Source organism: Camelus dromedarius, chromosome 7, assembly GCF_036321535.1.
Source record: "Camelus dromedarius isolate mCamDro1 chromosome 7, mCamDro1.pat, whole genome shotgun sequence".
Classification (NCBI taxonomy): Eukaryota; Metazoa; Chordata; class Mammalia; order Artiodactyla; family Camelidae; genus Camelus; species Camelus dromedarius.
Window position 1 is genome coordinate 2,190,209 of NC_087442.1, and position 26,768 is coordinate 2,216,976.

The window sequence follows — 26,768 nt, forward strand, 5'->3', positions numbered from 1 at the left end:
GTTCTGATATACCACCAGGAAACAGCATGAAAAACAGGGCGGGGTCAGCCAAGCCAGCATTCAAATTTGGGCATTTAAAGGTTATGCTGTTCTCCCAAAGGTACCCTGAAATACAGTGCTTGAGTAAGACAATGTGCCCATGCCTCATTTAACAGCAGGCGAGGAGCTGTAACGGGTTGAGACTTTGTCGAGCTCCTCCAGCATCCTTGTCCACAGTCGGGCCACAAACAGCAAGTTCAAAATCATTTTCCTGTATCAAAACTGTATCACCTCACACCAGCCAGAGTGGCCATCATTAAAAGGTCTATAAGCAATAAATGCTGGAGAGGGTGTGGAGAAAAGGGAACCCTCCTGCACTGCTGGTGGGAATGCAGTTTGGTGCAGCCACTGTGGAAAACAGTATGGAGATTCCTCAAAAGACTAAGAATAGACTTACCATATGACCCAGGAATCCCGCTCCTGGGCATATATCCAGAAGGAACCCTAGTTCAAAAAGACACTTGCATCCCAATGTTCATAGCAGCACTATTTACAATAGCCAAGACATGGAAGCAACCTAAATGTCCATCGACAGATGACTGGATAAAGAAGCTGTGATTATATTTATACAATGGAATACTACTCAGCCATAAAATGACAATATCATGACATTTGCAGCAACATGGATGTCCCTGGAGAATGTCATTCTAAGTGAGGTAAACCAGAAAGTGAAAGAAAAATACCGTATGATATCACTCATATGTGGAACCATTAAAAAAGAAAGACAAGTGCTAGACGGGAGGGGAGTGGGAAGGGATAAACTGGGAGTCCGAGATTTGCAGATACTGACTGGTATATATAAAATAGATAAATAAGTCTATACTGTATAGCACAGGGAAATATATTCAATATCTTGTAGCTCATGGTGAAAAAGAATATGAAAATGAATATATATATATTCATGTATGACTGAAGCATTGTGCTGTACACCAGAAATTGACACAACATTGTAAACTCACTATAACTCAATAAAAAAAATTCAAACGTAAAAAGAAAATCACTTTCCTGTAGAGCATACGAGGCTGTTATTGGAGGCATCACTTCATTTACTTTTACTTGCTGAGAATTCTCAGTCGGGCAGCCCTACCTGGGAAGAAGGGGAAATCAGGTGTATGGTCTGTAAGTGTCAGAGGCTCCCTGAGATCCTGAATCCAGCAGAAATGGGTCTCTGGGAGCAGGGCCCAGTTTCGGACAAACCTTTCCCATTTGCAGAGGCTCCTCGGGTGTAACTAATACAGCCCAGTGGAGCTCGGGGGTCTCTGATAGGCTCGGAGTGTGGGTCTCCTTATTCTTTTTAAAAAGCATGTTTTAAACGAAAAAGTAAAGTGTATGTGTTTAAAAAAAACAAAACATAAAAGGATGTACAAAGAAAGCTAGTCTCAGGTTGGCCTTCTTGGAAAACTGCACATTTCTGCCCGTAAGGAAGCAGCCAGGGGACAAGAGCCCTTTCCAGGTCCCGGGGGACGCGGACTTGCTGACACTCCAGCTGGAGAGCGTCTCGGGGGAGCTTCGCTCCCCTCCCAGGGATAACGGGCGCTCTGTGTCTTGTTTAGCATGCAGGGCCCTGATGGACGAGGTGGAGTATGACGTCACCAAGGCTCGGCAGAAGAAGACCAAGGTGGGCTCCTTCCGAGTGAATCCTGATGGGACGCAGGAGAGGAGAAAGGTAGCGGAAAAGAAATTATGTGCCAGTGTATAATTGCGGATATGGGCAATTACCAGCCATTTATCCAAACAGCAGTTGGTCTTAATCTTCTAACCTTTCTCTTGTTCAGGGTATCAGCTCTAAATTGCTTCTGAGTCCTGGGGGACCCAAAGTAATCTTTAAGCTTGAAATTGAAGTCTCTCTCCCAGCACCTAAATTTTGTGTCTTGTCAAGTCAGAAGACATTTCTGCACTGTTGTTCATCAGGATAAAAATAGCACTTCCATGGTTCTTGGGTGAGGCCAGCAGGGGACCCAGAGCCGCTGTGGGGGCTGCCTAGACACCTCAAAGGCTGAGCACCCTCCCCCAGGCTCCCCACCCGCTGCCTCCACGGCCTGCAGAGGTTCCTAGCTGGGGGCCAGGATGCAAGACTCCGGGACAGACGCTTGTCCGAGGGGAAGGAAGGATGCACTTCCTCCACAGAGGCAACCCAGAGAGGCCTGGCCCGAAGCATCTGATGGCAGGGCTGGGTGTCTGAGAAGCCAGGAGAAATGGGCTGGGGCCACTGCACACACGGGCCACTGCCTCCTCCCCCAACCCAGCGCTCAGGTGGTCAGTGCTCAGAGCAGCGAGTCCATTTCAGTGTCGTCGTAAGCGAACTCTACTTGGAGAAGGTGCTCCAGGATCTCTTCCAGCTCACTCAGCGACACAGAAATTGGATTTGGATTTTTTGCTGGTTCGGCCTAGAGCCCTACCCTGTTTTAGAGCAAACGACCGAGGTGAGCTGTCTGCTTTTTCCACCTCTTTCTGGAGTCGTGTGCCCATCAAAGAGATGGGAATAGAGCAGGGCAAGCCCCCTGGGGGGTCGCACGGTGTGGAACGCGCCTCTGAGGAAGGCCTGAGTGGGATGTTTTCATCTGCCTGAGTTAGGAGACCCCCCCCCAAGAAGCGCAGGACATTCCTCCCCATGTCAGCGCATCTCCCGTAATTTCACAGGCAAGTCTGCTAACCCGGGGATTTCACTGGAAGGACTGGGATACTTCAGATTTCTGCACAGCCACGCTGGCTCCATCGCAGGCCTCCTCCCTGCGGCCAGGTAGCCCTGGGTCCCTTGTGGTCACAGCACTCGCAGGGAAGGGGCAGCCCTGGCCCCTGACACCAGCCACAGAGGATTGTCCCGGTCAGGGAGGACCAGGGAAGGTGTGTGTGTCCAGGGCCAAAGCAGCTTCAAAAATAGATGGAGTGTTACTATTGGAAGAGGTTAAAATGTGGGGTACGTTGACCCATTGTTGGTGCAGCTGGGCCAGGGGAGAGGAGGAGATCTTTCTCTAAAAGGTACAAGGGCAGAATAGAGTGGTCAGGAGACCCTGGAGGGTCAGGAAGGAGCACAGGGACAGGGATGGGGACGTGGGTCCCTGAGGTAAGACGGGGGAGGCTGGCAGTCCTTTGTCGAGAACCAGCCATGACAGCCACCTGACTGCAGGTGAGCGCTGTCCCGTGGTCCTGCCAGGAGGGCCCTGCGGGGGCTTGGAAGGCGCCACGTGGGCCCTCCATCCTCCATGCTCTCCCGCTGCATCCTTGGTGGTCTTTCCCCAGGGTCCACGCCAAAGTGCCCTGAGCCCCCTGACCTGGACTCACATTTATCTGAAAACAGGCCAGCCCGCCCCCCATTGCCTTCCAGGACATTCCACCCTGAGACAGTCGAGTTGAAATCACATTTAAAGTGTTGCCACAAACACTGGGTCTGCGGAGCAGTTTGAGAGCCATCGTTCTGCTGTGTTCATTAGTTAGACCAGGGTCACCTCAAAGTCCCGGCCACTGTGAGCTGGGCCGTCCTGTACCACGCTCTGCTTGGAGCTGCCGCCCAGCGGTCGTGGGGAAAGCAGCCTCCCGGGAGCCTTCTCCCCGGCCCCGGAGCTGGACTCTCGTCACAGACACGTGGGAGGGTCCGCGGTGCCCGGAGAAGCTGGCCCTTAAGGCCCTGGGCTTTGGACCTGCATGGCTTTGGGGTGGGGGTGGAGGTTGGGTTTCCTGGCTCTGGCCACCTCGAGGCCAGTGATCCCAGTGGCTCCCGTGTTTCGCAGAGCCCAGGGGTCTTCCCCAAAACCACTGGGCGCCGAGCTTCCTCCCTCTCAGAAAGTGCTCTTCTGCTCCAGACCCCCGTGGCGGTCTCCCTCGGCCAGCGGGCTGCTTGGCCAAACCTGAAACGCAGGAGCCTCGCGGCGTGAAGCTGGGGCCCCAGCTGCGTCCTGGACGCCGGCCAGGCGCTCTCGCCGGTGGTGCTGATGTGGCGGCATCTCTGTCCTTCTGCTGTGAGCGCGCAGCGTGCGTGTGCTCAGCTTGGTGTTTGAGAAGCACAGAAAAAGCACAAAAGAAGCGCCTGGCAGGTCATGCAGAGAAGGGACAGGGCCGGCGGGGCTTCAGGTGCCAGCCGCCCCGGGGTCCCTGACAAGCTGGCCAAGGGCAACGCGTCCGTCTCCGGCCCTCCCCTGCTTTTCCTTTCCTTTTCTGTTCTTTTTCTCCAAGGATGGAGGGAGACACTGACGCTCAGGTTGTGCCCTCCGAGCTAAGGGTCCGAGGAGAGCCTCAGGTGGAGGGTGGGGGCGCCCCAAGAGTCCGCGTTCTGAGGGGCAGTGGCCTGAGTTGATCTTTCAAGTACAGTGTGGACAATTAACACATAAAGCGGCTGGTGTTGGTGTGGGCCATTCGTGTGTGTCCTGCCTGGCGCTGGGGCCACTCTGGGAAGGGCAGCGTGGAAGGAGGGATGTGTGGGCCAGCTGCTAGGGCCATGTCTTGCTTGGTGAGAAGGTTGAGGGGACCGCTGTTGCACAGAGGACGTTGCACAGAGGATGGCCAGGGAGCCCTGTGCGGTGGCTGCAGAAGGCCACTGCCCAGCGTGCTCTGGGCCCCGCTGACGTGGGCTCGGAGGACAAGGCGGGGCCGCGTGTCCTCCAAGTAGCGTGCTGGCTCCGCTGCCCCGATCCCTGGCGCAGCCCGAGGGCCGGGGCCGTCCTGTTCCGTTCCATGACTCTTCCCAAGTGCATCCCAGCAACGAAGCCCAGGCCACTGGTCCAGAAGTCTGGCTGAGCCCTGCCTGGGGGCTCGGAGCCCCTGGAAGTGCTGTCCTCAGGCCACGCCCAGGCTGCAGGGGTCAGGCCCAGGCCACGCCCAGGCTGTAGGGGTCAGGTTGGGCCTGCGGGGCCCTGGCCACCTGCGGGGCCCACTTTGCTGTGGCTCAGCTGTGCCATCTCATCCCCTCCGGCTCTGAGCCGGCCTTGCTTTGAGCCCTTGTTCTGTCTTCGCTCCCGGCTCACACACTCACGAGCAGGGGTGCCTGCCCCTGGGGTGGCTCCCTGGACCACAGACTCCCAGACGTGGCCTTCCACTTGGCCACCTGCCGGGTGCTGGGAGAGGGGAACGGCAGGGGGCTGGCCCTTGGAGGGCAGGGTGGGGTGGGGGTCAGGGCTGGGCTCAGAGTTGGGGTGGGGTGGGGTGGGGTCAGGGTTGGGCTGAGTTGGGGGGGTGGGGTCAGGGCTGGGCTCAGAGTTGGGGTGGGGTGGGGTCAGGGTTGGGCTCAGAGTTGGGGGGGTGGGGGTCAGGGTTGGGCTCAGAGTTGGGGGGGTGGGGGTCAGGGTTGAGGTCGAGGTTCGGGTTGTGGGGGGAAGCTGTAGCAGGTGCAGCCACGCCGTTTCCTGGGGCGCCCCTGACTTTGGGAGACCTGCCCCCTCTGACAGTTTTCTCCGATGAGCAGGAAGGGCAGGGACCGGGGGGGCTGTCCTGGGAAGGGGTTCTAACCCTCCTGGGTGGGGGAGCCTCTGAGGTGTGCACTGCCCGGCTTCTGGAATGTCCCCGGTGGAACTAGGCTCCAGCCACCCCAAGAGAAGACACCTGACTGTCTGCCCTTCCTCCAACGCTGCCCCCTCCCTCCCGGGTTTTGAGAACCTCCCCACGAAAGCCTCAGTCAGCCTCAGTCACTGTAAGGCCCCTGTAGGCAAACTGTCCCCTGGCATCCTTCCTCCCCCCGGAGGGACAGGGAGCCACTCGGCTCTCCACCAGGCATGGGTGGGTAGCGGAACCCTCGGGGAGAGGACCCCCGTTTTCTCAGAGTCATGATCGAGCAGGGCCCATGTCAAGTGCTCACAGACTCAGTGGACTGCGGAACTCGGGCTCCCCGACCTGGGGGGGCAGAGGGGAGGGCCGCGTGGTGTGGGGGTGATGAGAAAAGTCCCATTTGCCCCATTGTCGCCCTCCTCACGGTGGCTGGAGGCCTGCTGCGTTACTCGTTTTGAGGGCAGCCTACAAAACGAGGTGATGGAGGTCGTGGGACTCAGTGACACACGATGCCTGAAGACCGCGAGCCCCAGGGACCTACGTGGCTTTGGTGGCTACATTCTCCCCCTGCAAGGCTCTCAGCGCCGTCTCCACTTTCCCCAGGAAGAAGTTCGGCTCAGCACGGCCTTGCTCGGCGGCGTTCCGTGAGCCCGAGCGCTCGCAGTCCTGCCTGCTGCGGGTCCTCTCCGCAGTGGGCGATGGGAGGGGCTCTGCAGAGGCCGCCGGGCGCTGGTGACAGGTGGCAGGTGAGGGGCCACTCCCTCCGCTGACACTTCCCCCGCGCTGTTACACAGCCACGTCTGTGCGGCGAAAGGCAGCCCCATTTCAGCACCGAGGTTGCTGCTTTATTTTTACCAAACTGGGTTAACGGCAGTTTTGATAAATCGCAGTAACACAGCACAGCAGCGCGATTTGGAGGCGGTTATTTTATGTTTGCTTTTTAAGCAAGTATTCATCCTCCTCTTCTACAAGTTACGAAAGCCAGATCTCCACGAATGAGGGTACGAGTGAATCTCTGTCCTTGTGACGGAGACCCAGCGTCTAGAAGCAGGGTCCGGGGCTCACTTGTACATGTGGGAGCTCCGAACTCTGCTCGCTGGCTGTGGGGTCAGCACACCCCTGGCAGGCACGCAGGGCACACTTGTTAAGTGGATGAGCAGTAAGCAAAAACGAAGAGCCCAAAGGATTCTTTGCCTCGACTGCGTGTGAGACACGCCAAGTTCCCGGCACACCTTCAAGTTCCCGTGGAGAAAGTACCATCAGCCAGTAACTATGAGGATGAGACCTCTGTCTGGTTTAGACCAGGCTCTGATGCTTTTTTGTTAAGTGCTTTTAACAATTTTGGGGGGTAAATAGGGCCACTTTAATTACCTTCATGTCAGAAGCACAGAAGATGAGACGTAGAGAATGTCAGTGACAGTTTTGACAAATTAGTATTCCTGTAATTTGAGATAAGTCAATTTATCGATAGAGCCACCACATCCTGTTACATAATGCACATCGGGCGACTGTGGCCTCCTGGAACCATGCAGTACACAACCTGCACAACTGTACATAGGACGCTGTTTGCTAACAAGATGAGAGGGGTGGGCTGTTGTGCTAGGCCAGCTAGGAGGCAGAGGGGAATTCAGTGATTTTCAGACTGCAAGCTGCTGCCCACTAGGGAGCCGTAAATCAGTAGAGTGGGGTGAAACCAGCTTGGAAAAATATACGTAAAAATCAGAGTACATCTTATAGAAAAGGGAACTATTGTCCTGTGACACTTTGTGTAATGAGTTGCAACATGAAAAGTGGGTCATGTCCAAAAAATTGAAAGCCACTGTAGCAGGTGGCTGTTCTCAGCATGAAACAGTGGCCTAAAGATATTTCATTTGGGAAGATCATTAGTACCCAAGCAACGCCACGAGAATTCCTGGCTCCCTATGTGGAACAACCAGAATGTCTCCTCTGAGGCCAGACGTACGGCAGGAACAGCGTCGGGTTTGGTGGTCTGTACCTTCTATAGGCCGAGGTACCAGGGCACCATGGGCACCATGGGCACCACTGATGTCTTCCTGGCCAATGGTGGCCCCAGCAGCCTGGCTCCTGGCTCGTGGCTGCGGCAGCTCAGGAGCTGTGTCCTGGAATGAGCCGTGGCCACCCTGAGTCAGCACACCAGGTGCACATTCAGCCCGTGCCGAGTGTGGTGTAGACTAGAGAAGGAGTTCTGATCCTGACGGAGGTAGCGTTCTGACCCAGAGGCCACGGAAGAATCCACTGTGAACACCGCATGCAGTAGCAATGAGAAATATATTTGGTCTTTGTCCCTAGTTCCTGGGACAGAGCTTTGAAATCCTTGTAATGGCCCCGGTTAGGGGCTGAGGGGAGCATCTTTCAATCAGACCTGAGTTTATGCTGATAAGGTGGCTCTGGCCTTGACAGGCCCACCCCGACCTTAGGGAGGGGAGAGGGCTAGACTGCGTCAGTCACCAATGGCCACGGGTTTAACCAGCCATGTCTAGATAATAGAATCTCCATAGCAACCCCCAGATGAAGGGGTCCAGGGAGCTTCCGGGCTCGGGAACAGTGTGGGTGCTGGGAGGGTGCTGCGCCCACAGAGGGCCCACAACTGTGAGCATCCCCTCACCTAGCTGTTCCCGAGGTGTGTCCTTTACAATAAACAGGTTGTGGGGAAGAAACTGCTTCCCTGAGTTCTGTGAGTTGTTCCAGCAAATTATCACACCTGAAGGGTGTGGGAAGAGGGGTCATGGGAGCCCTGAGCTCTAGCCATCAGTCAGAAGCGCAGGTGATAACCTGGACCTGCGACTGGCATCGCAATGGGGGCAGTCCCCGTCCCCTGTGGGGTCTGCAGGAACACCGGGGAGTCAGTATCAGAACTGGATTGACTCCTAGGACCCCCCACTGGTGTCCAGGGAGAACCGGGGAACCGCCTGTTGGTGTGGAAAGAACCCCCCCTGGGCGCTGGCAGTGTCGGGGCGGCACCCGCTCAGACCACGTGTCAGGCCAGCCAGTCCGCGGTGCTCGTTGCCCTTCCCGGCGGGGCCAGCAGGGGGCCCTTTCCCCCAGGGCTTCCCGTCCAGGCCAGCGCCTCAGCAAGGGGTAACCCGCCCTCCCCGCCAGGCCACGGGGGTTAAGCATTCAGGCTGTCCCCAGGGGACGTGGGGCGGGGGGGGGGGGCGACGTGAAATTAAAAGGGAGAGGGATTACTTTTAATCCTCTCGGTGGGTGTTGAAACAGTGAGGGGAGAACCCAGCTGCTAAAAGTTTGTCCTGTGAGACTGAGGTGCCAAGGACAGACTTTGCCACCAGGAGCAGGCACCTACGCACCACACGTTTTTCTCTCCTAAATAAGAAAGTCACTTTAATCCCAGAGACTGCTTCTCCAGTTAAAGGTGCTCAGATGTTCACGATGCTTGACATTGTGGGTGAGCGGAATTCAGGCTTGATATCAACTTCTGCCGCTCCAGGGGTTTCAAACCGGACAAGGGGAATTGTGGAAAGCGGGTGTCCCGTGTGTCCTAAAGGACGTCCTAACGTGGTGAGGTCCGCTGGGCCTTCTCTGGGGTCTCATCCAAGGGGCACCTCTCCCCCACTGTTACCTGGGTGCTCTGCAGCCCCAACACCCTCTTACTTGGGCATGGACTTGAAAATGAAAGGAACAAGTATTAACTTTGCTTAGAGAATTTTTTTGGAAATGGCACAAACTTCCTTGTTTTCCCCTTCTCTCTCTGATGGGCATGTCCCAGGTTGAACACAGAGCAGTTCCATTTGCTTGCCAACCGAAAACACGTCAGGTTCTGAACTGCCCAGTCCTGGCCTGTCCCTCTCTCAGGCTGTGGGTGGGCCGGGAGCTGAGGAAGAGAGTCACAGGCACCTGCTGTCCGGGCTTTAGCGCCTTTGGGGCAGACAGTTTTGGAAACCCAGTTTTGCAGTTGCCTGCACGCGGTTATGCCCGTTCCCAAGGCACCGCGGTGTGTTGTCTCTGTGCGGTTTAGTCTTAGCTCCTCCGACAGGGCAGAAGGTCCCTGGAGATGACCTGCTGTCTGAGCCATACGTAAGTAGGCTTGGATGGGTACCCACTGGAGATATTTTTGGTTTTGTTGAGTGATAAGGGAGACACTGGTGTAGTTAACTGAGGAGGAGATGGTTGGTGACATAAAATAAAGCAATGACATGGAGGTGTCCTGGTCCCCAAATGGTCTGAGAGCCATTTGGAAAGACAATGACCCAGAGGAAGAAGCAGCCCCAGGCCGTCCGTGGAGAAGCCGGCAGAGCGGATGGAACTTTCTTTGTTACATACAGATCAGCTACTAAAGAAAAGCAAGCGGAACTTCCAGAACCAATCTCTTTTCTCCTCCCTAAATTTCAGTATCACTTTTGGTGATGGAATGTCCTACCAGACGTTGATCTGAGTAAACTCCTGTTTATTATTTTGAACAGGTGTTGACACACGTTCTGTTCTACTTGCCAGAGCGGTCACCTGAGATCCAAGCTGCCTTGGTCCTCACACTTGAGCACATGACACGTGAGGGAGTCGGGTGGTTCACGGGGAACGGGGGCTGGCCCCCGCAGGTCTGCCTGCTGCTCCCGGACACCCCTGGCTGACAGCGTTCAGAGGCTCAAGGCTCAGCTCTCCAAGGAACTAATAAGGTCAGCCCCCTTTCCCTGCTGACGAGGCATCTCCCTGGAGCTCCGTCCCTCTAGCCGTCACCCGCTCGGCCCCGCGCTTTCCCTGGGAGTTCCTGTTGCTGCCTGCCCGCCGGACGGTGAGGCTCTGAAAGCAGCTGGAGTTCCCAAAGCCTCGGCGGAGGAGCTCTGAAGAAACAGACAAATCAGGAGGGATCCCGTCTTGGAATGCAGGGCCTGGATCCCAGCCCCTGGGGGAGAGGACGAGACAGGCGGGATTCAACAGCCTGGGAAGAATCAGGAGCAGCCAGCGAAGATGGACGGCGCTCCCGGACCCGGCTGTGCGTGCGGCCAGTCCTCAGTCTGGGATCTGACGGCCTCTTGTGCCGTCCGGACACTGTTAAGTGTTATCTGAACCTCCCAGACCCCAGTGTCATGACTAGTCTAATCACCCACGTGCCAAGTTCACACAGCTCGGACGGGAGGAAATTCTTTACTTTACCTTAATATTAAGCAACAGAGGCTAGGGCCGAATGTGGACAACACTCCTTGAATTTCGATTTAAAAAAATAAACATTCAACGTGGAAGGCAGAGAAGATTGATTGTCAAGAATTTTGGCACAGCGTGACCCAACGTTTTTCTTTTAAAGAGTCCACCTACAATAAGAAGCCGGCTCACGGAGTGTCAGCGGTCACCCACTTGGCAGCATCGCTCGCTCTCCACGCAGGCCGGCCGGTAGGGCGGCGGTGCGCCCGCGGGGCGAGGCCGGGGGCTGGGCGGGGCTTGTCGGCGAGGATGCCGCGACGTGCTGCCCAGAGGCGGCGGCCTGGACACGGCCACGAGCAAGACCAGGCAGCCAGGCCGGCGGGCAGGGCCTTTTCCCGTCAGAACTACTGGGCAGAGATTTCTACCAGGGAGCCTGGCTCCGTGCTTCTCCGCGGGGGAGAGGGGAGAAGACCTTAGACGATGTCTGGAGACAGTTCTGGTTTTCCCAACACGGGGAAGGGGTGTTCCTGGCGTCCGTGGGTGGAGCCCAGGGACACTGTAAGCGCAGGACAGCCCCCACCACAACGGGCTATCTCGTCTTAAATGTCAGGAGCCCCACCGTTGAGAAGCCCTGTTCTGTGGAGGTCAGGAATTTTTTTCACTCAGATCGGGAATTCCGGTGATGGAGAAAGCGATGGCTGTGAGTCTCCAAGGAACGGCCCCCCTGGAGCTGTGCCGCCGTCTCACGGCTGAAAACCTTGGTGGACGGTGTTGGACCTCGCCCGCGCTCAGATCCAGGGGGGCGAGAGTGGCCCAGCAGCAGGATGTAAAGGAGTTAGGGTGCATGAAAAAGCCACACCCACAGCTGGCGAGGCCGTGCACTGGGTTGCGCAGCACCACGCGCCCCGATTTCACGTCCACCCAGAGCCTCAGAATTGGATTTCCTTGAAAATGAGATCTTCGTACATAGTCTTAGTTAAGATGAGGTTAAGATGGGCCCCGATCCCGTGACTGCAGTCCTTCCAAGAAGGTCAGCGGACACAGAGAGACACACAGAGGGGAGATGGAGGCAGAACCAGGAGCAAAGCAGCAACGAGCCAAGGACAGCGCGGTCTGGAGGGAGAGCCCTCCCAGAGCCTCCCGGAGAGCGTGGTCCAGCGACCGGCCGCAGGCTCCCGTCTCCCTGGGCCCTCCTCCCAGCACGCTCTCCGCCCGGTGGGCCCCTGGGCTCCGAAGCCCGGTGTTCTCTGCTCGGGCAGCTGTCTCCGTGATGGGTGCAGAACCTCTGTGTGTAACCAGCTCTCTAACAACGGAGACACACTTTCAGAGACAGAGATGGCGATGCTCTGGGAACGTGGTGCCCTGTGGAAGGGCCTGGAGACCACTTCATCTTCAGGCTTGACTCTGGATGAAGCCCTCCCGCAACTAAAGTCACCTGCTGGGGGCGTGGGGCGCCCTGATCCATGGCTTTCAAGTGCTGGGCTGGAGCACGCCTTCTCCCCACCCCATGTGACCTCCACGGTGGGGACAGCCCCCGGGCCCCCCGCAGAGCTCAGCATGGGACAGAAGGAAAAGTGACTTGGGACTGAAGAGGCCCCTCAGGGGCCCTCCTCGTGAGAAAATGAACTGAGAGGAGGGACGGGAGGGCTGGGGTGGGCCAAGCCCTGACTGAGAGATTTCAAAATTTGTCTCGAGAGGCCTCATTCCCCTGCCCCTTGTTTAAGTCACGTGAAAAAGTAGTTAGGCTCTCGGGCTCCTCTCACGGCTGTGTCCTGAGCCATCTGGGAACACCAGCGGAAAGGAGGCCTCTCCGGCCACCTGGCTCGTCGGAGGTTGGTCCGTCTGGAGAGCTCCACGTGCAAATGTAGCCCTCAGAGTCGCGTCTAACGCTTCAGAGGGCTGCCGGGTGCCACCAGCAGGGTCGGCTGCTCCGCCAGGCAGCTCTGCGGCTGACCCGCGTCCCAGGGAGAGAGCCAAGCTCCTGACAGAGGGCTCAGGCGATGCCACCCAGAGGCTGGGTCGCCGGGGGCCCCTAGGGACCCCTAAACGATCAGGGAAGGGAGCCGGGAGCCCCGACGGGCTTTGAGCAGTTTCCAGGTGGTACGTACACAAACCTGACTGGAAGACGCTCATGTCTGATGACTCTTCTTTGGGCTTCCAATTTTTTTCATTAAAAATCTTAAATTACGGAAGTAACATGGTAATTTTAACTAGAGATACACAGGAAAAAAGCTTGTAATTCCCCTGCCCCCCGGCCCCGCTGGCTTTCCTCCCCGTCTGAGGACCCAGGATAAGACCACACCATCCTCAGCGCCCCCACACTCACCCAGACTCGCATGACGTACACATCGGATGGTTTTTAGTTTTTGTCTTTTTGCCATTTGAAAATCATAATAAATTGTGCTATATATGTTCCTCCAAGGAGTGCGGGAATGTTAAATAAATTTAAACACTAATTTTAAATGCTTTCCTCAGGCTGTAGACTGAATTGTTGCCCCCTTCCCTCCCACGCGCACCAACTCACTTGTTGAAGCCCGGCTGCCCTGTGTGGCCGTGATGGAGACGGGGACCTCTTTGAAGAGGTGCTTCAGGTTAATGAGGTCATAGGGTGGGGCTCCCCCGATGGGACTGGTGTCCTTTGAAGAAAAGAAAGAGAACCGAAGTGTGGTCTTTCTCCGCCACGTGAGGTCACAGAGAGGAGGTGGCTGTCTGCAACCCGGGAGGAGGGGCCTCCCCAGGAACCGAATCAGCGCCTCCTTGATCTCAGACGCCCAGCCTCCAGAACTGTGAGAAGTAAACCTCTATTGTTTAATCCACCCAATTTGTGGCGTTTTGTTGTGATTGCCTGAGCCAAGACACTCACTTAACAGAAATACGTCAGGTCACTGGACAGAGACCCAGCCCTAGTCCACGAGGCCACCGTCCTACGTGGACCCTGGGCTGTTTCCAGTTTGTGGTCACATTGCGACCAGCCTCCTTGACGACATGCGCCCGAGGACAGACTCTCCAGAGGGCAGGGGTCAAAGACTATGCACTTCTTTTTTTTTCATTGTATATAATTTACTTGCTAATGCCTTTTTAACAACCAAAAAATGAACTTTTATAGAAAACACATTTTCATCTTGAATTTTTGTATATTAACAGCATTACCTATAAACTGTACATTATAGCATTTTATACGTAAGCTCTATATTACGGCATTTCAGCAATAATCAAGTTTGGACTAAATATTCTTGTAACTGAGCTTCACTGTAATCAAATAATGCTCCATAAAAATTTTTTTGGTAAATTTTGGGACTCAAAGAGTGTGTACTTCTGCCCTTGAGCCAAAGTCGCCAGATTACTTTCCCCAAAGGTTGTCACGTTTCACGTTCCTGCTGGTGATGCATGGTGCTTTCTGGCCTTTTTGTCGGCATCGGATAATATCTCTGTTTCATTTCTGGTCGTCTGATACGGAGCCGGCATTTCGTCCTCGTCTTCGCTTCCCTTCACGGCTGCCTAGGGAGGTGACGCGTGTTTTCACAAGCACGTGGCTCGCTTAGAGTTCCTGGGCATCGAGATGCTTATTTGTATCCTGTACCCACTTTTGGTTGGGTTGTTTGTCTTTTTTTTCCCACCTTTCCTTCTTTTTTCTTTCTCTTTTTTCTCTTTCTTTCTTTTTTAATCGAATTACAGTTGACTTACAATGTTTCAGGTGTACAGCAAAGAGATTCAGTTATACATACGTACTCTTTTTCAGATTCCTTTCCATTATAGGTTATTACAGAGCTATAGAATACAGTTCCCTGGGCTGTACAGTAGGACCTTGTCGTTTATTTATTTTGTATATAGTAGTTAGTATCTGTTAATTCCAAACTCCTAACTTATCCCTTCCATCCCTTTCCCCATTGGTAACCACAGTTTGTTTTCTATGTCTGTGAGTCTATTTCCAGTTTATAAATAGTTCATTTGTATCATTTTTTTAGATTCCACATACAAGTCGTATCATATGATATTTGTCTTTTTTCTCTATCTTAGTATGAGAATCTCTAGTTCCACCCATGTTGCTGCAAATGGCATTATTTCATTCTTTTTATGGCTGAGTAATATTCCACTGTGTGTGTGTATGTATATATAGAAATACAGTCATCTGTAGATGGACATTTAGGTTGCTTCCATGTCCTGGCTATTGTAAATAGTGCTGCTACGAACATTGGGGTGCATGTATCTTTTCAAATTAGAGCTTTCTCTGGATATATGCCCAGGAGTAGGATTACTGTATCATAGGGTTAGTCTATTTTCAGTTTTCTGAGGAATCTCCATACTGTTTTCCATGGTGTCTGCACCAAACTGCATTCCCACCAGCAATGTAGAAGGGTTCCCTTTTCTCTGCAGCCTCTCCAGCATTTATCATTTGTGGACTTTTTGATGATGGCCATTCTGACTGGTGTGAGGTGATACCTCATTGCAGTTTTGATTTGCGTTTCCCTGATAATTAGTGATGTTGAGCATCTTTCCATGTACCTGTTGGTCATCCATGTGTCTTCATTGGAGAAATGTCTATTGAGGTCTTCTGCCCATCTTCTGTTGGGTTGTCTGTCTTTTGCGTTATGATTTCCCAAGTCATCATGCAGGGACGGGAGCACTTGTCTGCCCGGCAAGCTGCCCACGCGTGTTCCTGGTTAGGATTTGTCTGCAGCTTTGCAACCTTTGCCGCACAGACAGCCTCTTCCCATGATGGCTCTGGGAGTCTCATCTTGTTTAAGAATGCCTCTTCCCTTTGTCATACTAATAGTTTTTTAAAATTTTCTTCCAGTAGCTTGTGCTTTTGTGTTTAAACATTGAATCTGTATGGAACAAGGTTTTTGGATATGGTGTGAGGTACAGGCCTGGATTTCTTCTCTCCCAGCTGAAAGCAAGTCACACGCGCTAGCACCATTCATTAAACAAACCATACTCCCCTCCCCATCAAATTAGAATGACACCTGTCAGGTTTTCACAGGGATAAATTTGTCAGAAACTGAAATACAGACATTCCCTTGCATGGTCTGAACATCCAAAATATTTTTGTAGCTTTGTTAGAGCATTTGTGAGATCCTACCTTTTATTCTAGTCATCTCTGAATGACTGCATCTCTCTCCCGAAGCCCACCTCTTACCTTGTGCCCCCAGTCCCTACACCACATAGCACAATGTTGTGCTCGTAGGGTGTTCTCAACATCTGTGAAATGAAGAGTAAACGTTCGCTCGATAGATGTGTCACTTCTCTCTTGGATCTGTGAGGCTTTTGGGGACTATTTCCACTATTTTGTGAAGACCCTGGGAAAATGATGCAATGTCAAGAAAAAAGAGGACTTGTCACCTGTTAACCTCGGTCCGGCTCGCCTGGAGCGGCCTCGCGCACCGCCGGCGCCCGCGCCTCCTCCCGGCCCCCTCCCGGCCTCTGCTGGGGCTGCTGGGCACTGTGCACAACACGGGTGGAGGCAGTGTGTCCTGACTGACCAGATGTTCTGGCCGCACGAGAGAACAGCGACGTTAGCACTAGGGGCGTACGGGAAGATGACATGCTATGCTATCCTCGGGGAGAGGAGTAAAACAGATGATTCAATACCCCCGAACAGATAAAAATAATAATTATCAGAGGGTATGAAGTGATGGGAGAGAATGAAAGATTACAGTAGCTTAGCACGGAATTAAGGTTAATTAACCAAATGCTGGCCACGCATGCGTTTCCATTGATCAATACACACAAAAGGCCTGATGGAAGAAGCCGGGAGCTCACGGGACCAGCTAGCGCCTGCTCCCGCTCCCGCGGGCCCTGAAGAGGATGCAGACGCCCGCTTCTGCCACTCACGTCCTGCAGGGAAGTGAGCCTGCTCCCCGGGTGGGAGCCGGCCTCCCCAGCGCCTCCGCTCGCAGCTGCACCTCCTGCCCCGAGGGGTCTGGGCCACTGGACTCACTCCTCAGTCCTTCGTTTCTAAACCAGACTCGCTCGGCCATACAAAGAACCACCAACCAGGCACTTCAAGCGGAGTGATTCCCTCATGTTCAGGAGGCCAGCGGTCCAAAACCAAGGTGTTGTTGGCGGTTGGTTCTTCCTTGGGGCCTCAGAGAAGTGGATCCCTGTCTCCCCCAGCTCCTGTGGGGGCTGGCGGTCCCCGGCGTCTCTAGCTGGGAGATGCTCCCCCCACCCTGACCTCTGCCTCCGTCAGCACGTGGTCTCCCCCGCTCTGGGTGTCTGTGTGTCTCTTCCAAGCCCTGCAAGGACGCGGGTCATGTTGAGTAGGACCCAGCCTAACTGAATAGGACCTCGTCTTAACTGCTCACGCCTGCGAAGTCCCTGATGCCAAATCCGGCTGCGTTTGCTGGTACTGGGGTTATCAACACAACACCCCGCCGGCCTGGCCACCCTGGGGCCTCCCGGCTGTCTTCCTGAGTCCCTGAGGCTGAGTGGGCTTGTCTTCCCAGCTTGCCCCCCTGCTGGGCGTCAGGCGATGGGGGTGCTGGACGGTGGGGGGGGGGTGGGCTCTGCAGCCTCTTCAAGGCCGCAGGTTGGGAGGGCCAAGGGCCGGCCTGGCGGGGCTGGTGCTTCCTGCCACACGTCGCAGGGTGGCTGGCAGTGCCCTCTCCGTCCAGATCAATAGTAAAGGTGTTAGGGAAACGAACCCCAGCACCGACCTCCGTGGCCCTCGAGAAATGAGGCTCACCTCCGGCCCCCACCTGGGTTTGCAGCTGGACACCCCACGGCTCTGAGCTCCGCTTTTTTTCCTAGTACATGAGACCGTTCTCACCCAGGCTGGCACAGACTGTTTGGCAAGAGTCATCTCACAAGCCTGGTATTAGACAGAGCACGAAGTCTAAGTATATAATGCACTTTGTGATTCTGTTGCACTCCAAACAAGCTGTCAGGACCGCCTGGCATGACTTATCCTTAATAAATCCCCAGCCTGTTCATTGCTCCTTATTCCGCCGAACAAGAATTGTTTGAATCCACAAACCAGGGAGGAGCGGAGGGATAAAGAGGATGCATTTAGAGGATTGTCGCTGTTTCCCTGGGACAAAAGGAGCCAGGACTGGCCGTGGGCGCCCCGCAGTCCTCGGGAGGGAGCTGGCGTTCACGTGCTGCAGCTTGGAGTCTGGTGGTTTTGAACGATTCTGCCCTTGGAAACTTTGAAGGGAAAGCAACTCACTGATTGTCTTTGAGAAGGTGAGACTAGGTGAGAGGTTGCGCTCTGTGACACTAATTGTTCTAGACACGGTGGCTTGGGGGTGACTTCTTGGTGCTAGAGGAGGCCAGTGGGCTGCCCAGGGCCACGCACGGCAGGTAGACACGCAGGCACCCAGGCAACGCCACGAGGGCAGGGCCGGGGTCACTCCCTCTGACCCCTACACTCAGGGAAGGGCTTCAGCATCAAGTGGACGTGATTATCTCTGGCTTCATGTGGATACTAGTTCTGTGACCTTGGGCAAGAGACCTACTTGTGGGGCCTGCATCTGGCAAAGTGGCATGGAGCCCCCAACCTCGATGGGTGGACAAGACAGGGACGGGAGCCCCGGGGGCCTCCTGGGTGGAGAGCAGGGGATTTCCCTGTAAGAGGCAGCAGGCTGGGAGCACAGGCAGCTGCTGCGTGTCCACCGTGGAGCCAGCCGCGTGGTTCCGGTGGGGAGATGCGGGCCTGGGGCAAATGTCCCATCCTGGGCCCCATAAATCACTGTGTGAATTTCTCAAGGCCTCGGTTTCCTGGCCTGCAACACGAGATAACAGTCCCCACCCCAGCAGGGTGTGGGAGGCTGGACAAGTCACGTGTGTGACGTTCCACCGTCAACAATAAATGCGATTCACTGCGTGCAGGCCGGTGGTAAAGACAGGGCCTGGGCAGAGGCAGCTCTACCTCCTGGGGACGATGCAGCTGTCTGTGCGTTCATGTGTGTGTGCACGTGTGCGTGCCAAACACATCTAGCACTCCTATCACGGCCTCCAGGAGAGAAGTGCTGTTGGCATCCAGAGAAGGGGAGATGCATGCTGGGGGGCGGGGGGCGGGGGGGAGATGCATGCTGGGGGGCGGGGGGTGGGGGGAGATGCATGCTGGGGGGGCGGGGGGTGGGGGGGGAGACACAGAGCCTGGACCACTTCACGTGGGCAGGCGGGGCCCAGGTGGCATCTGAGGATGGAAGCGCAGTCAGGAGACCACCTGGGCGATGATGGGGGGGCTGCTCGCCAGAGTGGGGCTGGGCAAGGGTCTTCTGGAAAGAGACAGACAACTGGTATTGTAGACACTGAAATTTGAATTTCACATTGTTTTCATGCATCACAAAATACTGTTCTTCTTTGGATTTTTCCAGCCACTTGTAAATGTAAAAACCAGCGTTGGCTCCTGTACACAAAACAGGTGATGGCCTGGGGGGCCCCCAAGGTCAACCTGCCCCCTGTGTGATTTCAGGTGGGGGCCCAGACCACAGGTCCTGAGAGGGCAGGGACCACCTTAATTTTGTTTGCTGCTGTCTCCTCACAGCTAACTCAGTAGCTGGCACACGCGTGCGCTTGGGAAACTGCAGGCACGTGACTGTTCCCACTGCAGGGCGGTGACCTGTGCTGGGCTCGCTGGGCGTGGCTCTCTCCGTGCACCGTCCTCCTGTGCGGGACGGGACCTCGCCCTTGAAACGGTCCATTTGCTCTCACTTACATCCGTCCCCCAGCCCTGTGCTCAGTGCCCGGGGTTCAGCGGATGCTCATGGCCTCTGCGATCACAGAGCCCAGCAGCCACGTCCCTGAAAGCTTCCCTCCATCCTCAGCCCAGGCTCCTGGAAGACCCTGGAAGAGTGGCGGGCCGGGATTCCTTCCCTTCAGGAGCTTTAGGTGGAGTATTTCTCACCCCTGACTTAGAAGTGTAACCCTCCCCCAAGATCTGGGTGTTAACCAGCAGAAAGACAATGTTTCTCCAACTGTACAGAGAATCGGGAACGAAGAGATTTAATGTTACCTCTTGGGATGGTTAATTTTTAAATAGTGAAAAAGTAACTTGGCTCAAATGGAACAAATGCTCTCACGTCTGTCTCCTTTTAAGGGACACTGGCGGGGGGCACAGGGGCAGCACGTGCTGTGAAGGACAAAGGAGAGGCCGGCGGTCGCTGCCCAGTGGCGCTGAGGACCACCTCCAGGCTGTGATGCTGTGATGGGGCTTCCTGCCGACGTGATAAATCTGAACTGTTGTTCCCCCACGGTCCACCTTCAACTTGGCGCGGTTCATGTGTTGAACGTGGGCCATCCCCTAAACGTCCGAAGTGAGGGAGCCGCGAGGCACAGATTCTCACGGGTCTTTGCGCCCCAGCCTGGGCTGCTTGTGAGGCCGGTGCCCCCAGAAAGGCCTGTGATGGGGCAGGGCGTGCGGGGGGCGCACGAGGCGGCCTCAGTCCCAGTCCCCCGTGGACGAAGGCGGGACAGGACAGAGCCTGCGGTCGGGACGCCAACACGGTGAGGGGACCCCCTCTAGCGTCGGAGCCCCGCTGCCGGGGGGAGACGGCGCTCGCTGAACGCTCAGTTTGTGAGCAGCTGACTTAGGGAGACTCACCGTCACGCGTGGCCCTCCATGAGGAAAACAGAACAAAACAAAGACGTTTTCTCTGACGGGAACAAGGCTGACTTGTGAACAGACTCTCCGTCCACCTGCAGCCGGAGGTTGGGCGGGGTCTGGATTGGGCCACACTTGGGCCCGTTCTCGTGAGGCTGGGAGAGCGACTGTACACCTGGGTCCTCAAATCGTCAGCAAAGCAAAGACAGGTGACCTTTCCTCTGGCCCTGCGGAGTGGTGGCTCCCCACACGCTCCAAGAGTTTACGAGTGACCCGCCCCAGGCCGTCACACGTCTGGTCACCTCCCAGGACTGACTGGGTCAAAACTGAGTGTTTCTGAGACAAAGAAACTTCTGACCCAGCGGGAGATGCAGCACCTGAAATGTCGTGTTCGAGCCAGTTCCATACTGCCTGCCTGGGGTGACCCCAGCTCGGGGCATCAGAGGACACACTGCCCCTTTCTCTCCCTACAGTTTCTAACGCAAGTACCCGTGGCCCGCAGGGCCGGGGCCGGAAGGGATGTGCACTCACGCGGGCTTCCAGCCCACAGAGCTTTCCCCGGCGATGGAGGGTCCCCACAAGTCACCCCTCGGGCAGCACCCACCCCTGGCGTGGGGCTTGGGGCCAGAGGGAAGGTCAGACATGCATGCACAAGAGAAGAGTAACGCCAGGGAGAGAGCCACAGGGCATTTCGGGAGACGTCCAGCCTTGTGACACAGTGACAGTGCTCTCTCTCAAGACAGGCGCCCAGGACCGGCTGCGGTGCCCCCGCTGCCCCCCTGGGCTCCTCTCCGCTTCTCTGCATGTGGATGAAAGATCTCTGTCTTGGAACTGTGTCTGCGCCTTCGTAATCTGCCGTCTCACGGAGCTCGGCGCTCATCAAGGTCATGGGGCCGCAAGGCTCTCCCAGGGGTGCCGCTGGGTCTGAGGATGGAGGCGTCTTTTCCAGGGGGTCATCCCCGATGTGTTTCTGAGGCCCGGCCTTTTCATCGATGTCTCTGTGTCCTGAACGGCCCTCCCTCCAGTCTCTGCTCTTTCCAGGCAGAGCACAGAAGCAGCAAACAGAAAAGTCAGCGCAGGTGTTACGCACTCACCACCACCACCATGCCCGCCATCAGAGGGATGCTAGGCAGCACCGCTCTGTCCTGAGCACGCGGCTGCCTGAGGGCCTCGGGAGAAGGGAGTCTGACGCAGCAGGTCCCGGGAGCTGGCCAGGGCCCTGGGGTGCCACGGCTGCCGGTCCAGGGACCACACTTTGAGTACCTCGCGCCTAGATGCCTGAGCCGGCAGCTCTGGGATGCTGAGAAGACGGGAAGCGAAGGAGAGTGGTCCCCGGGCTAATTTCCCGAGGAACCCAGCCTCGAAGTCACCGGACTGCCCTGCGTCTCATCGGCAAGGAGAGCATGGGAATCTGCCTGTGCTCCTTAGATCCATATCCCTTTAAAGGCACTGACAAGCGAAAGCCGTCGGCGCCCACCGGGGGAAAGTCGTCCTCACCCTGTACGTTAATTTGTCACGTCAAACTCCTGGAGGCTTTTCCTATCCCTTACTTGACCTGGTCGGGCACCTGAGAATAGGTGTTGTTTTCCTTCCAGGTTCGCGGGCAAGGACTCTGGAAGAGCCAGGAGGCCGGCGTCTGGCCCAGCCCACAGCAGGTTGTGGGTGGTGCCAGACCAGCGTGGAGGCGTCTGGGGGGCCTGGGGCAGAATGCCGGGCTCAGACGGGATCCTCGCACACGTGCACGGCTGCAGACCAGCATGATCGTGCGCTGCTCCGTGTCCCCTCAGGGTGTCAGCCCTCCAGCAGCCCCCGGCCTCCTCTCTGGACATATTCAGCTTGATGCGCTTGGTGGCAGCCTGCGAGGAGGCTTCAGGCGGGGGCTTCGTGCTCTGGGACCGTGTTAGGGCTCAGGCTCGGACTGTGTTCGTCCCACGGACCAGGTGGATTCACAACAGAAACCCACTGTCCCCCGGTCCCTGAGGCTGGAACTCCCACTGCAAGGAGTGGGAAGGCTGCTTCCTCCTGGGGCCACAGACCTCTCTCCTTGGTGTGTGGACACCGTCTTCTCCCTGTGTCCCTGCATGGTCATCCCTCTTGCAGGTCTGTGTCCTGACCTCTTCTTATAAGGACGCCAGTCCTCTGGGATCAGAGCCCACCCTAGTGACCTCATTTCACTTTAATCACCTCTTTAAAGGCCACATCACCAAATAAGGTCATGTTCTGAGCTCCTGGGGGTTAGGGCCTCTACCTAGGAATTGTGGGGTGGCCCTACCCAGTCACTTGGTGGAGGACAGCCACGTGTCCACGGACAAGCAGACTGAGCAGCTAGGTACCAACTCTGGCCCTGCCCCGTGACACCCAGGCAAGGCCTGTCTGTGCCTCAGCCTCCCCATCTGACAAGTGGGGGCTTTACAGCAGGGCCGCAGGCTCTTCCTGGCTGTCGTGCCTGCCTCGCTGGGTCCTCAGCTCCAGAAGCTGGAGAGCGTGGAGAGGTGGCCCTGCCACGTGACGGTCATGGCAGGAAGTCTCCAGGGCCTGGCTCCTCCCCTGGGAAAGGGGACGAAAAACACTCACCCTGTCCCTCTCAGAGTACTGCTTCAGGGCAGAACAAGGTAAGATGTATCCCCAAACTAAATTTTAACAAATATTCTGAGAGCTTCTGCCATAGCTCATGATGGCCGGGAGCTCCTCTTTTAAACCTGCCCTCGGGATGCGGGCATCTTTGAACCCTTCTCCCGTGACAGTGGATGTAAGTTTTGATGCCTCCATTGTAAGTGTGCCTTCATCCAGTGACAGTCAGTAGACAGTCCTCAGTCTCCTGGATGTGACCAAGCCCTCTTGTCCCCAAGTGAGAAAGACAGTGCACCCGACAGTGTGTGCTGTGCTATGATCTTGTGCAAAAAAACCAAGGAAGCCAGGGAGGGTAGAGCTCAGTGGTAGGGCGCGTGCTTAGCATGTATGAGGTCCTGGGTTCAATCCCCAGGACCTCCATTTCAATAAATAAATAAATAAATAAATAAATAAATAAATAAATAAACAAACTTAATTACCCACCTCCAAATTTTTTAAAAAAAATAATAAAAAGGGATTGTTTCAGAAACTTTAAAATAAAATTTAAATAAATAAAATAGAGATTTGCTTTAGGAAAAGAGAAGGAGGGATGCTCACAGACGCACACACGGACACATACACGGACACACACATGGACACATACGCACCCACGTATATATACACTTGCAGAGGGACACATGCACACACACACTCACCACACCCACATTCATGCAAACACACACAGAGGTGCCCTTAGAATGTTTCTGGATGAAGGAGAACTGAGCTTTCGGGTCTGGGGTAGGCAGCAGCCTTACTTTTTATTCTATCCTTTTGTCGCTTTTGGATTAAAAATAAAACAAGTCAAGGTGTTACTTTTCCTACTTAAAAATGTTTTTAAAGATGGAGAGCGCTTCCTCTGCCAGCGGGAACCAGTGCGTGCGTGCAGGTTTCCGCAGTGGTGGAGATGGGACACCCCGAGTTTCTCAACTTTTCCCATTCTTTGTCCTTTTCCTCCGAGACCTCTAACGTGTTCTAAGGAAACCGCACCATTTGCCCACAAGTATACAGATGGCGAAGCTGGGGAACGCCACAACAGATCCCCGAAGTGGGACTTTCCACCTTTGCTATTCTGGGGAAGTGTTTCGCAGAGGTGGTTAGAAATAGATAACCATTACGTTTTCAGTAACAAGATGATGAAAGACGCAGTTTTGGGAGGGGGGCGAAAGCCTGTGAATAAGGACGCAGATTTTGCATTAATGTGACCTTCCGCTCAGCTGACAGGCCAGGAGTCAATAGTAACATCAACTAATATTTACTGGACCTCTTCCAGGCACACAGGCTTTTTCAAGTATTTCTTTTAATTGTTATTCAGAATCACAGAAGTCTCCTTAAAAAATCTGAATTAGAGAGGTGTGTTTGTCCGACAGGGAGATGGAGTTCAATAGATATTTGCTGAACGAACAAACGCACATCAGCCCTATCAGTGCCGCAGTCCCCCTGCCTCTGCCCTTTTAAGCACTGTCACTTCTTTCTATCACTTTTTTTTTAATCTGCAAAATCCTTCCGGGGTAAGCCAGCAGAGGTCAAAGCTCAGAAGCGGCGTGAAAAGGGCGTCCTAAATCCTCCCTTAGAGTGATTTTTAACAAAGGTTGAAAAATTGTAACATTTTTCACATGGAGAGCTGTATTTCTTTCCAGTTCCCCTAAAATGTTTGAAAACTATTTTTAAGACTAATAGAATAGTTTTTAAAATGAGAAATCAAATGCAAATGCCAATTTTGTACTTAATAATGAAAATAAAGTGTTGTTTTAACTTTAGGAAAAAAAGTCAAATTGAGTTAGATGACCCCAATTTGGAGTTCATTAATGGTGACCCATTATGCAATTTTTCTGCACTTTTACCTTTTCTAGACAGTTAAGTTGAAAACAGGTTCCAGAATAAAAAAAACTATGATTGAAATTTTAACAGTTTTGAATCCTGGGGGAAATTCCCCCCAATCACATTGTTCTAATTTTTATTATTTTTATTTTTCTCACAACCTGAGCACATACTTTCTGTTGACATAATGTGCCCATGAATAAGAATAGGAAACACAAAATGCTTCATTTCAAATGATAAGGATGACTTTTTCCCATTATTCAAATTAAAGGAGGCAAAATTTCGATGTTATTTTCGTAAATTTACTGTGTCATTTATGGTAAATTGTGCTGGAATCTTTGTATTTTTGCCCGCAAGGTTTTATTGATTGCGCAAATTCACCTGTTTTAACATTGAATTTATGTGACTGGAAAAACTAATATTAATTCTGTTGTATGTTGGCTGGCTTTGGCTGTCTGAACAAAGGCTACTGAAAATCTCTTATTGATTAAGCCCAGATGGGATTCATTTTTTCTGATACACAGAACACTGGAAAATGTATCAGCCTGTATTCTTCCTCACTGAAATGAGCTTCTTTAGATTTCTAATTATATTATCTAATAAAACTAAACAGTCAATGCTATTTGCATATTATATGAAGAAGTGTCATGCAACAAACTCATAGCAGTCAATTAACATAAAAGCTAATTACATATCTCATCAACTTACTAGAGTTTCTGGATTCATGCTTTCCCTGCTATAGCCTAGAGCAAAGGAGGTTTGAATTTTCACTTCTAAATATTGACTTTTAACTAATATCAGAAGTGATTTCAATTTTTTTATGGATGAAAAGTTAGTGATTAAACGAGATGAAATATTTGCTGTAACGCTATTACAATTTTTACATTAACTAAACCTCTAGAAAGAAAATCTTCGCAACAATGTGAAACGATTTATCAGCCACCAAACAGGCTGAATACTGGTTTCACATCTGAGGGAGGTTCCAAAGTAACAGTGAAGATAAGTGAGATTTATTTGAGATCGCCAGACTGTTGTGAAAAAGACAGATATGCCACAAGGACAGTCTCCATGTCCAACTGTGCACTGTAACATAATTGTGTTCCTGCCTGATTGTGATAGCTATCAAGCAAGAAATTTGTTACAAGATTAACAGAGACACAGTAATGAAGGAACATGAGAAGCACCCTGTAATTGACTGTTATTAAAGTGTTGCCATAGCGGTCTGGAATAAATCCCTAACTCCAGTTTTCTCGAGAAAACAAAGCCAAAACTTTCAAATTCTCTTTCCCATTTTCAAGCTGGGATGCCAGTACTTCCTCCCGCCCGCATTTCATTGCTCACATAACAAACACACGGTCAGAAGAGCCCCAAAGGGGTGGGGGGAAGACGCTATGTATACTGAGCACGGTTCAGAGTTGTAGCTAGGTTTCAAAGTGGGAAAGAGTCAGGATTTACTGTGATGAACGTGCTTCAAGATAGCGGCGAAATTGTAACAGATCGTTTTTGTATTTATAACTTATACCAAATGAGTCCGTGTGTAAAAGTAATGGCTGATAAGAAAACCGCGTTAGTGGGTCAGTTTTCTCCTGATACAGCGATGGCGGCCTTTTCATTCATATTTTAATGAGGTTAGTATCTCCGAGACCCTCCTTCCAGAGTGGAGGCAGTGCTCCCCTAAGATTACAACAGGAGTTGCTTTGTTGACAAGTACTATTCAAAATCTTTGTAGTATAGAAAGAAAGACTTCGTTTTATTCCACTTGCCCCAATACTTATTGCACTCTTCTAATCAAAACACTCTGAGGGGAGAAAAGGGCTCAATTATTCCATGAACAGTCTTTAAATTTACTGAAGGTGGTTCAGCTACGCGGAATCATTTTAAGCTCTGACAGTGTGCATTTTAGTAAATGTGGGAAGAGCTGCAGTGCGCAAGCATCATTTTCTTTGAAATTTTCTACCCAAATCGGATGCTTAGATTGGGATTTTAAATCAGTTTTTAATTTTTTTTTCTTTAAAACAAACACTAATAGCCTCATGTTGGGTGTCTTCTTTTCTTGTTTTCAGTGAAGACTGTAAACGGCATTTTTCTGAGCATTCTGCCAGCAACATTTTCTACTCTTTCTATTAAAGAATGCTTACTCAAAAGAGCCAGCGAATTACACCAAAAA

At 53.3% G+C, this 26,768-nt stretch overlaps 1 protein-coding gene across 1 annotated transcript in view; it reads left to right on the plus strand.

Annotated features, from left to right (window-relative positions):
* Positions 1–1,606: 1,606 nt before the first annotated feature.
* The window catches only part of CNPY1 (canopy FGF signaling regulator 1), a 33,860-nt gene continuing 8,698 nt past the window's right edge, over positions 1,607–26,768 (plus strand). Inside the window, exon 1 of the mRNA XM_064487776.1 lies at positions 1,607–1,705. Coding sequence (XP_064343846.1) covers positions 1,607–1,705 — 99 coding nt within the window. The remainder of the gene's footprint in view (positions 1,706–26,768) is intronic.